General features: G+C 41.5%; 1 protein-coding gene and 1 pseudogene across 1 annotated transcript; one reads left to right on the top strand and one right to left on the bottom strand.

The window, feature by feature from the left end:
* Positions 1–848: 848 nt before the first annotated feature.
* Positions 849–1,778, bottom strand: LOC112230155 (annotated as a pseudogene).
* Positions 1,779–3,125: 1,347 nt separating this feature from the next.
* Positions 3,126–16,743, top strand: LOC112230367 (COMM domain-containing protein 1). The gene is made up of 3 exons (XM_024396629.2): positions 3,126–3,332; positions 4,443–4,730; positions 15,160–16,743. The coding sequence occupies exons 1-3, from the start codon at positions 3,159–3,161 to the stop codon at positions 15,265–15,267; spliced, it is 570 nt and encodes a 189-aa protein (XP_024252397.1). The 5' UTR covers positions 3,126–3,158; the 3' UTR covers positions 15,268–16,743.
* Positions 16,744–16,763: the final 20 nt, after the last annotated feature.

The following is a 16,763-nucleotide window of genomic DNA, read 5'->3' as shown; positions in this document are numbered from 1 at the left end:
AACCAAAAGTGACAAAAAAGTTTGCAGACATTTCACTGAACTGTTTACATATCATTTACAAGAGTATATCATTTGACTTGGATACACCTATCGAAAAGCTTCATCTACAATGTAAGGTTGTATTACTCCATACTTATATTTTTGATGTCATTTGAGTCTTTGTAAACAAACCATGTATACCTTCAACATATCACAGTTATTTTGAGAAGCGGTTTGGATCTATTGGCTTAGCCCAACTGTTTTGGGTGTTGGACCAACAGTCTACACACCCAGGTTGGAGTCCTGGTTGTCAGTCTTTGGGCTGTCAGTCTTTGCAAGCATAGCTCCATTTACATCCAATGTAGCTTATTGTGTTCCAAACCAGGAACAGGTTCTGTATTCTGTTCCAGCCCTGTTCCAAACCAGGAACAAGTTCTGTATTCTGTTCCAAACCAGGAACAGGTTCTGTATTCTGTTCCAAACCAGGAACAGGTTCTGTATTCTGTTCCAAACCTGTTCTAAACCAGGAACAGGTTCTGTATTCTGTTCCAAACCTGTTCCAAACCAGGAACAAGTTCTGTATTCTGTTCCAAACCAGGAACAGGTTCTGTATTCTGTTCCAAACCTGTTCCAAACCAGGAACAAGTTCTGTATTCTGTTCCAAACCAGGAACAGGTTCTGTATTCTGTTCCAAACCAGGTAACTGGGCTGTGTTGTAGTTTTCTTTAGACTGGAAGTATAGAGGTTGATTATAATCTATAAGAAATCTACACATATTAAAAAGTGATTGTATGTTGAAACAAATCATTTTTAATAAAACAATTACTTTATTCGAAATAATTGTTTAAAAAGTTACTTAGGGTTAAGGGTCACTGCTGTAGCTACAGTGTAACATTAATGAGTAATTACAATAGTATTGCACAGTAAACTTACTTACAGGAGCACTGCAATAAATGATGTCCACGGTTATTTTCCCAATTCATCCTGTAAGAGGAAGTAGCACAACTCTTTTGACTCTCTTTGGCCCAGTCTACAGAATGACACAGCATCGCCTCTCCGGCCGAGGCTTATGGGAGTCTCTGTTCTCAGGGATACTAACAGAAACATGACTCTGTGTCCACATGTTTCCTTTGCTCTTACGAGGCATTGAGTCATGTGGCATGTCAATCACAGACTCCCTTGATGGTGTTGGCCTGGGACTCTTGATGTTGATGGCCCCTTGATGTTGACCCGGTCAGGTTGGCTGATAGCTGGTTGATAAACGGTGGTGTGGCTTCGAGCTGGAGTTTCTTGCCGCTTGACTGCTTTGACAAACATAATCGGTCTGGGCACCAGGTACCCAGCTTGCCTTAGCAGCTCCCCCAGCTCCAGATTACGGATGAGCCTGACCAAATCCCTAATGATTCGATAGGTCTTCTGGCGATCAAAGGTCCTCACATCCTCATGTTGGGTCGGGGTGAAGGCTGATGATGATACGGTCCATACTGCTGTCATCATGGTGTCCTTCGTAGTTCTGCGTAACGTATGATAGCAAGTCATCTGCCCCTGGGGTATTCAGGTTGCCCATCTCATAGTACGGAAAGTTCTGGTTGGGAAGCAGTTGCCAACAGTAACCGTCACACTCGAGGCGGTTATCGGAGCGATGGAAGCCGAACTCCTTCCTTTTGGGGTTGTATGGCGCCAGCAGGTCACCATTGTTGTCGAATATGACGTAGTTATGGGAGAACCAGTGGAGCAGGTAAAGCCCATGCCTGGGCCAAGGCCTACCAGAACCAGACGAGTTGAGGTGTCCCATTACATTTAATGTTTTAACGTTAGCCATCCATACACCTGAAAATATTGGAAGGATGAGAGAGAGGAAGGATGAGAGAGAGGAAGGATGCGAGAGAGGAAGGAGGAGAGAGAGGAAAGAGGAGAGAGAAAAAAACAAAATGTTAACCCTACTACTACATGACATGCCTGTCATACACAATATAGCTACACTACATGACCAAAAGGTATGCGGATACCTGCTCGTTGAACATCTCATTATAAAATCATGGGTATTAAATATGGAGTAGGTCCCCCTTTGCTGCTATAAAAGCCTCCACACTCTAGGTTTGTGTGCGGCTGCTTGGCCATGGAAACCCATTTCCAACGTTGTCCACTACCTGATTGAGTGGACTGAAGCCAAATACCTGTTTCCTGATCCTGTCACAACCTATAACAACCCAATACAAACTAACCACTCTACCATCCTAATTTTCTGAGCCACAAACTCAACCTATTCTAACCTCATTCTGCATGTAATGCTGCTCTCAAACTTCATAGTAGTTTATGATCGGAGTTGAAGAAATTGAGGTCAGTAGCTTGTGAACCTTGTTTATTCAAACACTCAGAAATATTTTTTAATTTTTTTAGATTATTATTAGCTGATACATTAATTCACAAACTAGAAAATAGGTGTTTGCCGTTACAGATGCGATGTCAAATTGTAAAAACAGCCTGCGGTAACTGTTACTATGTTGCCATGAACACACACGCGCACGCACGTGCGCTCTCTCTTCCGCTCTCTCTCTCTCTCTCTCTCTCACACACACACACACACACACACTCATACAAACGAGATAGGGTTCTTGCTGTACCTATTCTGTGTCCTTCTAGTGAGTGTTTTACGGGTATCATTCTATAATTAAGTACAGTAATTAGGACTAACCTAACGCAATTGTCTTAAACCTCATTTATACCGTAAGTACACAATGCAAGACTATACTTAGGCTACACAAAATGTAGCAAACACGTGCAGTGACGCTATTTGTAACTTGACGCTACTATGTTTTTCATTATCTCATTTCAAGACTCACCACTGTATTATTGATGTTAATAAATAAACATTAAAGACTGATTTTGAGACTGTTCAACAATTAACATACTTGTCATGTTCTATTTAGTTTGTCAAAGGTTCATAAAGTCCAAAAAGAAATACTGTTTTCAACTATGCTATATTTTGGGTATTAATTATATAAGACTACTTTTTTTTAATCAACCTCACGTCGCTTTCAACGATGATTGGTGTGTGTGTATGGGTTTTCGAGGATATGTAGGCCAATCAGCGATTTATGTGCGTGAGTATGGTGAGAAAAACAACCAATGAGCGGGCATACACATGACAGGAGTCACGTGACCCGTGGGGCTGAAACATGGCGGATGTCGAAACAACCAAATCTTTGAACGGTTTGCTGAATGGAATAGCACAAATAGTGTATTATAATAATGCTGAAATAACAGAGGAACTTTTGAAAAATGAACTTTATCCAGACTTAACGCAGGAGGAGTTTTGCGCGATGCATGAAAAGATGAAAGGTCTTTTAAAGGTACTGTCAACTTTGCATTTGGACATCATTCTCACCTGATTCATCTTGTGTTGATTGAGAAACGTAACCAGCTAAATTTATTATGGGGTTAGGCAATATGTAACATAGTTACATGTTTCAAATGCTCAACCTCGTCCTGCAGCCCATATGCCCGAACCCTGTTTCTCTATTGTCTTTCTTTAATTGTCTGTGTCTATAAAATCTTACCAAAACAATTTGTACACGTGGCATTGTAAATAAATTGCTAGCATAGGGTGTGTGGATTCATTCATGTTGACAACTGGTTTTCAATGATAGATCAGTTTGTCTTCCCTACAGGCTGAGATTTACATGTCACTAGATGGCAGCACTAGAACACCTGTGTAAACACATGTCAACTTCCCTTTGTCCTTGTTTTTTTTTTTTTAATGTTTTTTTTTTATAACCTTTATGTAACTAGGCAAGTCAGTTAAGAACATTCTTATTTACAATGACGGCCTACCAAAAATGCAGAAGGCCTCCTGCCGGGACGGGGGCTGGGATAATAAATTAACCATAGGACAACACTACACGAGACAACACTACACAAGAGACAACACTACACAAGAGACAACACTACACAAGAGACAACACTACACAAGAGACAACACTACACAAGAGACAACACTACACAAGAGACAACACTACACAAGAGACAACACTACATGCAAGAGACAACACTACATGCAAGAGACAACACTACATACAAGAGACAACACACATACAAGAGACAACACTACATAAGAGACAACACTACATACAAGAGACAACACTACATGCAAGAGACAACACTACATGCAAGAGACAACACTACATGCAAGAGACAACACTACATGCAAGAGACAACACTACATGCAAGAGACAACACTACATACAAGAGACAACACTACATACAAGAGACAACACTACATAAAGAGACCTAAGACGACAACATCACGGCAAGGCAGCAACACCGCATGGTAGCAACTTGATGTGGAGATGACATTGTGTCTACATTTCTGTCTTGACCAGGCCAAGATAATACAACAAGAAAAACATCAACCTCTTTGTTAGACTAACAAATCTCTGCTTGTTTTCTTCTCCCCTTCTCAGTCCATTGCCGCTGCAAACATGGACCAGGCCCAGCTGGAAGCCTTCCTGACTGCCCAGACCAGGAAGCAGGGCACGGGGAGTGTGAGCGCCGAGCAGGCGGCCGCCCTCTCTCGGTTCTGGAAGAGCCATCGGGCCCGGGTGAGGGAGAGCCTGCTGGGCCAGAGCCGCTGGGAGCCCGGCCTGAAGGGCCTCACCTGGAGGGTGGACCTCCAGACCTCAGCCAGCAGAGGGGGTGCCGCCAACATTCCCGTGGCCCTGGTGGAGCTGGAACTGGGCAGGGCTGGAGAGGTTAGAGGGGAGTTGGGGTGGGGGGAGAGGAAAAGGCCCACACTCTAAAATACCAGTCCCACTGACTGTACAAGCACATTACATGGCTGCCTGCAATTAGACTAATATTATATGTTTTTATTCCCAAATTATGCTTTCAGACATAGTAAATTATGCAAATCAACAGGCTTTCTGCTCTGGACTTGTTCCATAATGTGCCCCAGGTGGGTGGAATTTGCACATTTAGATTTTAAACCATCTAATTAGTCCTAAAGTTAAATCTCCACCCACCCGGGCCACCGGGTTGAACCTCTAAGAAATCTAATGTGAATATAATGCAGGACTATGCAAGCTATGAGGAAGCTGAAGAGCACATGTCATTCAGAACACATCAGTGGCTTTCTTCTCACCTTCCTCTTTCCTGCTTTAGCACTATATTTATTGCATTGTCACAGTTCCACATTTTTGTGTCTGATGTACCAGCACTACATACACTAGTCTGCCTTTAACCTGTTAGTCCTCAGACCTAATACATACAGTTGAAGTTGGAAGTTCAGCACATTTAAACTCAGTTTTCACATTTCCTGACCTTTAATCCTAGTAAACATTCCCTGTCTTAGGTCAATTAGGATCACCACTTTATTTTAAGAATGTGAAATGTCCGAATAATAGTAGAGATAATGATTTATTTCAGCTTTTATTTCTTTCATCACATTCCCAGTGGGTCAGAAGTTTACATACACTCAATTAGTATTTGGTAGCATTGCCTTGGGTGAATTTTGGCCCATTCCTCCTGACAGAGCTGGTGTAACTGAGTCAGGTTTCTAGGCCTCCTTGCTCGCACACGCTTTTTCAGTTCTGCCCACACATTTTCTATAGGATTGAGGTCAGGGCTTTGTGATGGCCACTCCAATACATTGACTTTGTTGTCCTTAAGCCATTTTGCCACAACTTTGGAAGTATGCTTGGGGTCATTGTCCATTTGGAAGATCCATTTGTGACCAAGCTTTAACGTCCTGACTGATGTCTTGATGTTGCTTCAATATATCCACATTTTCCTTCCTCGTGATGCCATCTATTTTGTGAAGTACACCAGTCCCTCCTGCAGCAAAGCACCCCCACAACATGATGCTGCCACCCCCGTGCTTCACATTTGGGACGGTGTTCTTCAGCTTGCAAGCCTCCCCCTTTTTCCTCCAAACATAACGATGGTCATTATGGCCAAACAGTTCTATTTTTGTTTCATTAGAACAGAGGACATTTCTCCAAAATGTATGATCTTTGTCACCATGTGCAGTTGCAAACCGTAGTCTGGCTTTTTTTATGGAGTTTTGGAGCAGTGGCTTCTTCCTTGCTCAGCGGCCTTTCAGGTTATGTCGATATAGGACTTGTTTTACTGTGGATATAGATACTTTTGTACCTGCTTCCTCCAGCATCTTCACAAGGTCCTTTGCTGTTGTTCTGGGATTGATTTCCACAGACAGAACGCGTCTCCTTCCTGAACGGTATGACGGCTGCGTGTTCCCATGGTGTTTATACTCGTGTACTATTGTTTGTACAGATGAACGTGGTACCTTCAGGCATTTGGAAAATGTGGAGATCAACAACAAAAATTCGGAGGTCTTGGCTAAATTATTTTGATTTTCTCATGAGTTCAAGCAGAGGCACTGAGTTTGAAGGTAGGCCTTGAAATACATCCACAGGTACACCTCCAATTGACTCAAATTATGTCAATTAGCCTATCAGAAGCTTCTAAAGCCATGATATAATTTTCTGGAATTTTTTCCAAGCTGTTTAAGGCACAGTCAACTTAGTGTATGTAAACTTCTGACCCACTGGAATTTTAATACAGTGAAATAATCTGTCTGCAAACAATTGTTGGAAAAGTTAATTGTGTCATGCACAAGGTAGATGTCCTAACCGACTTGCCAAAACTATAGTTTGTTAACAATTTGAGGAGTGGTTGAAAAAGAAGTTTTAATGGCTCCAACCTAAGTGTATGTAAACTTGACTTCAACTGTATCTATAAGCTTTATGCCAAATGTTGATTGGCTTTGGTTTGGTCATAGATCAGAAGGAAAAATATTTTCCCTTGTTTGGTTTGTCAAACTGCTATGGACGCCACTGCCCAGATGTACACATGTACATATTCCTTGCATGTCTGAGAGGGGGAAAAATATTTTGAAGGGTATGGCACCCTATTCCCTATAGGGCATTACTTTTGGCCAGAGGGAATAGGGTGCCATTTGGGATGCACTACAAGTCAACTGACAGACCCCAGCTGAAGCCACCACCACGGAGGTTACAGGTCTGGGATCAGCTTGCCCCACTCCTGTCCTCATCTTAATCACCAACTGCCAAAACACCAACCTGACTCTATTCCAGCTATTGGACGACGTCTTATCTGCATGACTGAGCTACATCCATCCTATGGTTGGTTAGTTTGTCCCGCTAATGCTTCTTTTGCCTTGACTCTCTAGAGCAGGGCTGCCCAACCCTCTTCCTGGAGATCTGTAGGTTTTCAGTCCAACCCCAATTAAGCATATCTGATTCAGCTAGTTAAGGTCTTGTTGAGCAGCTAATTAGTATAATCAGGTGTGTTAAATTAGGTTTGGACTCCAGGAAGAGGGTTGGGCAGCCCTGGTCTAGAGTCAACTGCTTAAAAAGGCTATATAGAACTTTTGCTTCGGAGGGTGCTCTAGAACCAAAAGGGGTCCGGTAGAAATATTGCCCAGAAATGACCTAATTTAACAGGAAAATGTATATGAACCATACAGAATACAATCCCGACAACATTTCAAATGGCTTCCTGTTCCTTTTGCATGTCTCACCTTCTAATAAACCGGAGTGGCCCACTTTCATTCAACAGTGAATCGGTAGCTCCCTGTAGACTTGCGCTAAAATGGAGCACAGCTTCCACTCCCGCTTATTTAAATAAACTTGGTATAGCCTAATAATGGGCTGGGTGGTGTCTGCTTCAGCTTTCATCTGGGGTCAAAAAAGATCTAATCTGACCCAATAACTTTCTTGCTGTATCCACAGCCATTGTTCCTTTTCATATAGTACTAAAGCAGATTCACAGCTGATTTATGAAGACATCATTTGTACTAGGGTGAATAGAATTGGTCTGTTGACATTTTGATTTGGCAGTGGGAGAGACTATTTTCCGCTTGCGAGAACTTTAACTAAGAATTCCCATGTGTGTACTTCTTACAATAACGTGATAAATCAATAACCTCACTTTGTAATCTAGTAGCACAGTTGTAACATTTACAGCATGCAAACTAGAGGCCAACAGACAATTGGTAGTCTGTATGGAGTAAGATTAGCAAGGTCACATGCAATGTTTCTACAGGTTAGTCGCCCCTCATCTATAAATCAAACAGTTGCACAAGTCTGAATTATGCAGAACAGGTTTTCTGATGAGGCCAATTGGGTTCTGTAACAGTTTGTAATTGAGTCAGTAATCGAAAGATTGCTGGATCGAATCCTCGAGCTGACTGTCGTTCTGCCCCAGAGCAAAGCAGTTTAACCCACTGTTCCCCGGGTACCGAGGACGTGGACTTCGATTTTTAAGGCACCCCTCCGCACATCTCCGATTCAGAGGGGTTGGGTTAATGCGGAAGACGCATTCAGTTGTACAACTGACTAGGTATCCCCCTTTTTATAATTTGCCCAGTGATCGTGGTTAAAACATCCTCTATCCTACCCACACATACTATTCTAAGTAACTGACTGTTTATCAGGTGCTGTGGAATAGTAAACCAATTCTGTTGATTTTAGGGAAGTCCCCTGATGTCGTTGTTCAATGGATCTATTTACTTAGCTGAGAGAAGTTACGTAAATTGCACCACTGATGGCTGTGCTCTCCCCTTTTGAGCATGACCACAGTACATGCTGTACATTCTATTGAATTCTCAGAGCTCCAGAACTAAACCGGCTGTATGTGGGTAATGTATGAGGTTGTAGTTTCCACATCTGTACACTTCATATAGCACATGTTCCTGTTCTGTAGGCACGAAACATTATGACATATTTCAAAATGGAGGTGCTACAGGATCTTGTCCAATAAGAACACATTTGTTTTTCCCGTTGTAAAACATTTTGTCCTACTGAACACCATTAACTAAGCCCATCCAGGCGTTGGTCTTTTTTCATCTGGATGACAGCCTAAGCCTTAGTGCATTACATTTGGCAGACAGTGTTTTGCACCAGTGATCTGTGGAGTTGAGGAGCTCCCAGTTGACGTTTGATTTACAAGACAAGCTTGGATCGTTTGTCTCTGTCGTTAGGCTTTGCTTTTACCCACAGCGACCCAACCCAATCTCCATTACCTTGGGAAGTCAAAGACATAATGCACTAACAATATCAGGCAGAAAGAATGTTGATTGAATCCCTATGACCAAATTGTTTTTGACCAAAGTGTCAAAAGGGAAGGTTTGTTCTGTGTGTGTGTGTGTGACAATTTCAAGAGTTAGGAAAGTGAAGAAATATGATAGGTATGAGGCATTCCAATTCCTGCCTATAGATGAGAGCTGGCATGTAACATTAGGCATCTTTAATTGGAGGGTGGAGAGTCAAAAGACATGGAAAGAAGAGGATGATTGCTTATTACACATTATCTCCCTGTCCTATTTTCTCAGGATGTTGGCTTAACTGTTCTTACATGTCGATGTGTTTACCTACATGTCAATCATTGGCAAACATAGAAGGCATGACCAATTCTTCTCTCCACACAGGTGATTTTCTCAGAGGACTGCACAGTGAAATCTTAAATTACATTTTTTCTGCTGGTCTTCTCTCACAACAAACAGAAGAATGATGGATCTCGATAACAGTAATGGGAGCACACTTGTATTCCCAGGGTGTCCAGCCTGGTCTCATAGACTAGCCGTAGCATAGTAAATGTAAATCCGGCCCACTCAAATTAGTATGATATTTTACGTTTGGTATGGTTCCATAAGAATCTCATCATGACCAATTTTAGCTAATTAGCAACTTTAACTACTTGCTACTTTGCAACTACTTAGCATGTTAGCTAACCCTTCCCCTAACCCTACCCTTAAGTTTAACAGTTAGGTTAAAGGGTTAACCCTAACCACTAGCCTAGTTAACGTGAGCAAATGTTAGCCACCTTGCTAGAATTCGTAACATATCATACGTTTTGCAAAGTCTTAACATATTGTACGTTTACAAATTTGTAACATTGTACTTTTAGCAAATTCGTAACATATCATACGAAATGGGTGTTGGACACCCACAAATGAATATGTACCATACAAAACGTAACATATCATACCAATTGGGAGTGTATCGGATTTACATACAGAATAATAAGAAATGCTCTGAGACCAGGTTTGGGTATCATATCTCACGATAAGCCTCGGCTCCGTTTTGGCCAGCGCTCTCGTTATCTCATGTCTTATTGTTTTTCCAGTAAACAAATACATTAGCGTGCCGCGCGATCCTGGGCGTGACCCTTTGAGTGTATTAAATTAATTCTCTAATATATGATGACAGATCCGGTAGACTCATAGGTGCCTCCAATACGGAAGAAACGAATGGGTGTAGCAACAGTGAGGCAGCATTCTAACGCTGTGTGCATCCCAAATGGCCCTGTATTCCCTACATAGTGCACTACTTTTGATCAGCGCATATAGCCCTCAAAAATAGTTCACTTTTTTAAGGAATAGATTGCCTAACTTGAGACACAGCCAAACTTGAGAAACTACTGTATTCAGACGTAAGGAATGGTTGGTGGTTATTGGCTATGCACACATTGGTGACGGAAGATAGATTTGGATAGGCCTACTGTTGTCTTTTGGTTGACCTGTAGTGTGTCTAAAATGCAGTTTGTATTCAGTGTCTTCTGAATCCTTTTGTATTACAAATGTTAGTCGCCTGTCAGTGTTTAGCAAACCATTGTCTCGGTTAATTGTGCCAGGTATGCTGTGTAGGCCTATATAGCATATCATTCTGTTTATTGTGCTGTTAAGTGTGTAGGCGCAACATAAACGCATGCATACTATTAATGCTCTCTCAGAGAACTTAAACACTTTTTTAGAGTGCATCGATGGTTTGCAACGTAGTTCATTCTCAATGCTTTTTCCCTCCACACATGGCTAGCATAAGAGCACATACTTAACCAAACAGGATAAACACGTGTATCATTCAACATACAGTATCAGGAATGTCTTCACTAGTAACCAAACAGTACCTACCTGAACTATTCCAATTAGAAATGCTTGTTCTGAACACGATGGCGCTAGAGGGGAGGCCTGCCGTCTTATCGGCTAGTTTTTTTGTTGTTTTTTTGCCTTGTTCGTAACTTGTTTTGTACATAATGTTGCTACTACCGTCTCTTGTGACCGAAAGAGTTTCTGGACATCAGAACTGCGATTGTTCACCTCAAACTGAACAAAAAGTTCTTCAACGAGTCGGACGGATGGATATACTACTACAGACACCCAACCAGACCCAGATCCCCGTGATTTGCTGGAGAAGGAAACAGAGATTTAGTGGAAAAAGACCCGGTTGCCTTGTGAGGATCAGGCGATGAGAGGCTAATCTGCCCTTGCCTTCCGTCCTGCTAGCTAATGTTCAATCACTGGAAAATAAATGGGACAAGCTGAAAGCACATATATCCTACCAACGGGACATTAACTGTAATATCTTATGTTTCACTGAGTCGTGGCTGAACGACGACATTAAGAACATAGAGCTGGCGGGTTATACACTCCATCGGCAGGACAGAACAGCAGCCTCTGGTAAGACATGGGGCGGGGACCTATGCATATATGTGAACAACAGCTGGTGCACAATATCTAAGGAAGTCACGAGGTTTTGCTCGCCTGAGGTAGAATATCTCATGATAAGCTGTAGACCACACTATCTACCTAGAGTTTCTGTATTTTTTTGTATCTGTCTACATTAGATACATTTTGTTTCTATACCGTCATTAGCAAACAGGAAAATTCTCACCCAGAGGCGGCGCTCCTAGTGGCCGGGGACTTTAATGCAGGTTAACTTAAATCTGTTTTGTCTCATTTCTACTTGCATGTTAAATGTACAACCAGAGGGGAAAAAATTCTAGACCACCTTTACTCCACACACAGAAGTGTACAAAGCTCTCCCTCGCCCTCCATTTGGCAAATCTGAACATAATTATTATAATTACTGTCTATAAAAAAGTGGTCTGATGAAGCATCATGTTGTGGAGTGGCCATCACAAAGCCCTGACCTCATTTGTGGGCAGAACTGAAAAAGTGTGTGCGAGCAAAGAGGCCTAGAAACTAGACTCAGTTACACCAGCTCTATCAGGAGGAATGGGCCAAAATTCACCCAACTTATTGTGGGAAGCTTGTGGAAGGCTACCCAAACCATTTGACCCAAGTTAAACCATTTTAAAGGCAATGTTACCAAATACTAATTGAGTGTATGTAAACTTCTGACCCACTGGGAATGTGATGAAAGGAATAAAAGCTTAAATAAATAATTCTCTACTATTATTCTGACATTTCACATTCTTAAAATAAAGTAGTGATCCTAACTGACCTAAGACATGGAATTTTTACTAGGATTAAATGTCAGGAATTGTGAAACTGAGTTTAAATGTATTTGGCTAAGGTGTATGTAAACTTCCGACTTCAACTGTACATATTACCTCGACTCATGTGCCCCCGCACACAGACATTGACTCTGTACCGGTACTCCCTGTATATAGCCCCTCTGTTATTTACTGCTGCTCTTTAATTATTTGTTATTCCTCTCTTTTAGTCTTTTAAATGTATTTTCTTAAATCTGCATTGTTGGTTAAGGGCTTGTAAGTAAGCATTTCACTAAGATCTACACCTGTTGTATTTGGCGCATGTGACGAATACAATTTGATTTGAAAACATTTGCTACGTTGTACACTAATGAATATACACCCCTGGTTACCTGTGTTTTGCCATGTCCAGCCGAACGGGCATGTGGCACTGTGTGGATGTGGGTCACTGTGGGGTCAAGCCCATTGAGAACGTCATAGGTGATCAGTTGCCGGTGCAACTGGTGTCAGCAGTCGCTCCAGTGCCATGTCCCTCAGATCTGTGACAGTCTGCCGCTCCCTTGGTACTGAGAATGAGGCCAGCAGAGCATCACGCCCTTGAAGACAAGATACCACTTAGTTGAAGTCTACTATGCTGTTGTATTAGAGGAGTTATACATAAATTCAGTTGCTGTCGCTATGGTGAATCTACTTTTCCACCTGAGACTAGAGGAAGATTAGGATTGAGGTGTGCCTCATATGGTACTTAGTTGACAATTTAGTAGGCTAAACACTAAATGTAATGGTATTGAGGCTAATGAGGAGCACTTATACAGTAACTGTTTTGCAGCCTAATAAAAGTAAATTATTATAGGTGTTCAGGGCAAGCCTATGCAAGGAGATTACACAGAGTAACTTCATCTATGAAGTCCTACTCACTTATTTTATTTATTTAACCTTTTAACTAGGCGAGTCAGTTAAGAACAAATTCTTATCTACAATGACTGCCTACACCGGATGACGCTGGGCCAATTGTGCGCCGCCCTATGGGACTCCCAATCACGACCGGTTGTGATACAGCCTGGATTCACTAAGCTACAATGTTTGTGTTTTATAGTCTTGAGTGACAGTTGAACAATGCGCATGGCATTCCATTAAGCTGAGGTGGATGGACAGCTTCAAGAGGGTCCTCTCTCTCGCCAACCGAAATGAACACTGAATCGTCCCGGGCAACAGACACGCTTCAAACCCTGTGCTTCAATCAAACAAATGACGGTGGAAAGAAATAGGGCAGCGGTAGCCTGTAACCAGGCAACTGTTCTTTAAGAGCAGTGATGGGGCCCTTGTGTAGTGATGTCCACTCTCGGGAACAATCAGACTAACAAAGACATGGCCAGATGGAGGGTCTTGTGTCCTATTGTGGCCACCCAGGGACGTTCATTAATTTTTCAGTGGCATGTAATAAAGATGCTACACATCATAGAAATGGGTGAGTAGATGGGCCAATCACACGATCTGCACACGGTCTGTGTACACTGCTACTCATTTGAAAATATACTCTGACTCAAATATCCCAAAATGTTTTGCATGTCAGCAACCAACTTTTCAAGATGTATAACTTTCAAAATACTGAAATACAGCTGGTGTGACGCAAGTTATATATTTTGAAAACTTGATTACTGACAAACTATTTTGGGACTATATCAATAGTGGATTAATGAAAAATACCAAAATCTAGTTTAGGGTGGAGTTTTCCTTTAAGGGCAGGTTCTATAGTTGCTCTCCTGGCTTAACTTCACTGTTCTGGGACCAGCTTCCATTATCTAGTCCTAACTGTGACCATTATGAGTTAACCTGATGTTATGTGGCGTCATGTTTAAGACTCAAAGGTAGCTCTTCAAGGGGTATGGATGTCCTTGGACAGTCAACTGTTTATTTTTTAAGATGTCTCTTTTTCCCTCATTTGTCCTTTGTGCCTGTCGTCATCTCTCTTTGATGGCACTCGGGTTAAAGGTCACATTCTCACTAGTGATATTGGAGGCTATATTTTTTTTAAATGCCTCCGAGGGAATGAAAGTGTTAGTTAAGGGACCCTGTTATAAGTGGGGGAAACTCATGGCTGTGCTACAGGCAAAGTGTTGCTATATTTAGGCCAACTGTTGCCTTTTTATTTGTCAGAAAGTGACGCTTCCTGTACATCTAGGTCATCGCGCTCACCGCTTAACAGTCTTCTGAAATCTTCCACTGTATTAGTTTCTTGGAAACGGGCTAAAAATATATTTCTTGAATAAGCATAATTTTATAAACCTTTTTATAAAAAAATATTTTAAATGTAGAAGCATTTATAATGGTTTATTCATGAATGTTTATTTCGATTAGTCCTTTTTAGTTTGTTGTCCATTGGAAAGAGAACAAGTGTTTGGTCCTAACTGAATGTGTCTGGACCACATCCTGGTCCTAGGCTCCTCAACTTTCTGACCCCGTTTTCACACACACACACCTCTTCCTGTAGCACAAAGTGTTGAATAAGCTTTCAAAAGGTTCAATGGAGGTCACAAACTGACTTAGATCTCAGGTCCCATCTTTAGCACCACTGCATAACAGTCTAGTTCTTACAGCTCTTTGATGTCATTCAGTGGATGTTTATAGGAGTTTCCTAATCTGACCTTTGCTCCCACTTTGTCTGAGAGCCCGGACCTTAAAATAGGACTTGATGTGAACTTCTCCCTCTGCTGTAAAGTTGAAAGGTTCCTATTATCACACTGTTTCTGATGTCACGTCATTTGAGCTACATCCCTCAACCAATCATCCATGAAGTATGCTCTACTGCCTGTTGTCTTGTTCTTAGTATACTGTCCCTATTTTGCCTTTCCCTTCTCCTTCCCCCATCCCTTTCACGCTTCTCCATTCTTGTTTTCCTTCCAGGACTCAGACTTTGTGTGTCTGGAGTTTGACGAGGCGAAGGTGAACCAGGTGTTGAAGAAGATGGCTGAGATCCAGGAGAGCATCAACACCATCGTACACCGCAGCTAGGGTCTAAATGTGTGTGTGAGTGATAGAAAGAGAGGAACGTCCCCATTCTGTTCAAAAAAGTTTTTTTTTTGTTGTATTTTCTTGTCATTTCCCTTCATTCTATGACTTGGACAGAAAACATTAGCCTGCCACATCAGACAGGACAAATATGCCTTATAGATGTATCTTTAAACTTTTATTTACTGTACACACTGGCTAGTTAATTTCTTAGGACTTACTATCTGTTTAATCTGACATTGGCTTTATTTACTCCAAAGGGGATATTGTTCTATCACTGCTAGAGGAGAAAACATGCTGGGTTTTTTTGTGGCCCGGGAAGGAAGACTTCTTTTCACATACAGAACCTACACTACTGTTATGCTTGATTTTACGATTAGTGCAATGTCCATTTTGTACGTACCCTTTGCCTTTCCAGACAGTGACACGTTGATATTTTCAGTTTAAGCCTAGTAAACTTAACATCCCCTTGCTTAATGTTGGGCAGACAACTTGTACAATATTGTTGTTCCCAAATGAGCTGCTTCTTTCCACACTTACTGTCACCATCATGAATTTCCTTCTGGGGGAAATGTGCTTCACAGCTCCTTGAAACATTCTGACTGCCTGACCTGGTCTAGACTTTCAACACTGGGCACAGGCCAGGGGTGTAGGATATTGGGTGAGGTGAGACATTCACAACATTGCAAATAGAACTGACAAGATTTTCTATTCCACATGACAGGCAAGACTATCTGTTCTACGTACAACATATTCAGAGTTATTTTGCATGGTTGCACCATCCTGGACAGGCCCACGTGCTGGCCCAATGGCTTTACATATTCTTCTTTTTTTGTCTCATTTATTTTGGGTTGATTTGAAAGACTTGATTTGTTGAAAAGTAAAAAATGATGGCAATGTATCTGGTCCTTCGAACTGTCAGTGATCATGAAAGAGAAAAAAAACTAACATTTATTCATCCATAGTAATGTCATAAAGATGAATTTGTACCGTGAAGGTTAGAGCTGGGACTATAAAACAATCAATACCGAACCAACCATTTTTATCTAGGACATTTGACTGATATTGACGATAAGTAGCCTTTACTAGAGGAATGTGTAGTTTGAAAAAATTAATTAGGTCTGCTAATATGCGTTATTTCTAACTGGATAATTGATAGCTGCAACATTCAAGGTAGTTTTAAGGGTAATACAAAAGAAGTAACTGGTGCACATTCATGTTATCAATTTATCGTTCAGTTGGTCGTTATTGTGATAATTCAGTCAATTTATGGATTTTTGTCCATATCGCCCAGCTCTAATGAAGGTTCATGTCATCTTGTTACCCCCATCTGCAGAATGGGATATCAACCCACCGTAACAGGCTACCAAGCTAAACACTTTGGACCAGGTATAATTGAAAAAAAATTTAACTAACAAAATGTATCAACGCCTGCTTTTCATTTTGTCTTTGTAATTTAATAAAACAGAGTTTAAAGGACCTCATCACCTCTTTCTGCG

This window comes from Oncorhynchus tshawytscha, linkage group LG32 (assembly GCF_018296145.1).
Source record: "Oncorhynchus tshawytscha isolate Ot180627B linkage group LG32, Otsh_v2.0, whole genome shotgun sequence".
Lineage (NCBI taxonomy): Eukaryota > Metazoa > Chordata > Actinopteri > Salmoniformes > Salmonidae > Oncorhynchus > Oncorhynchus tshawytscha.
This window is presented reverse-complemented; position numbering and strand designations above follow the sequence as displayed.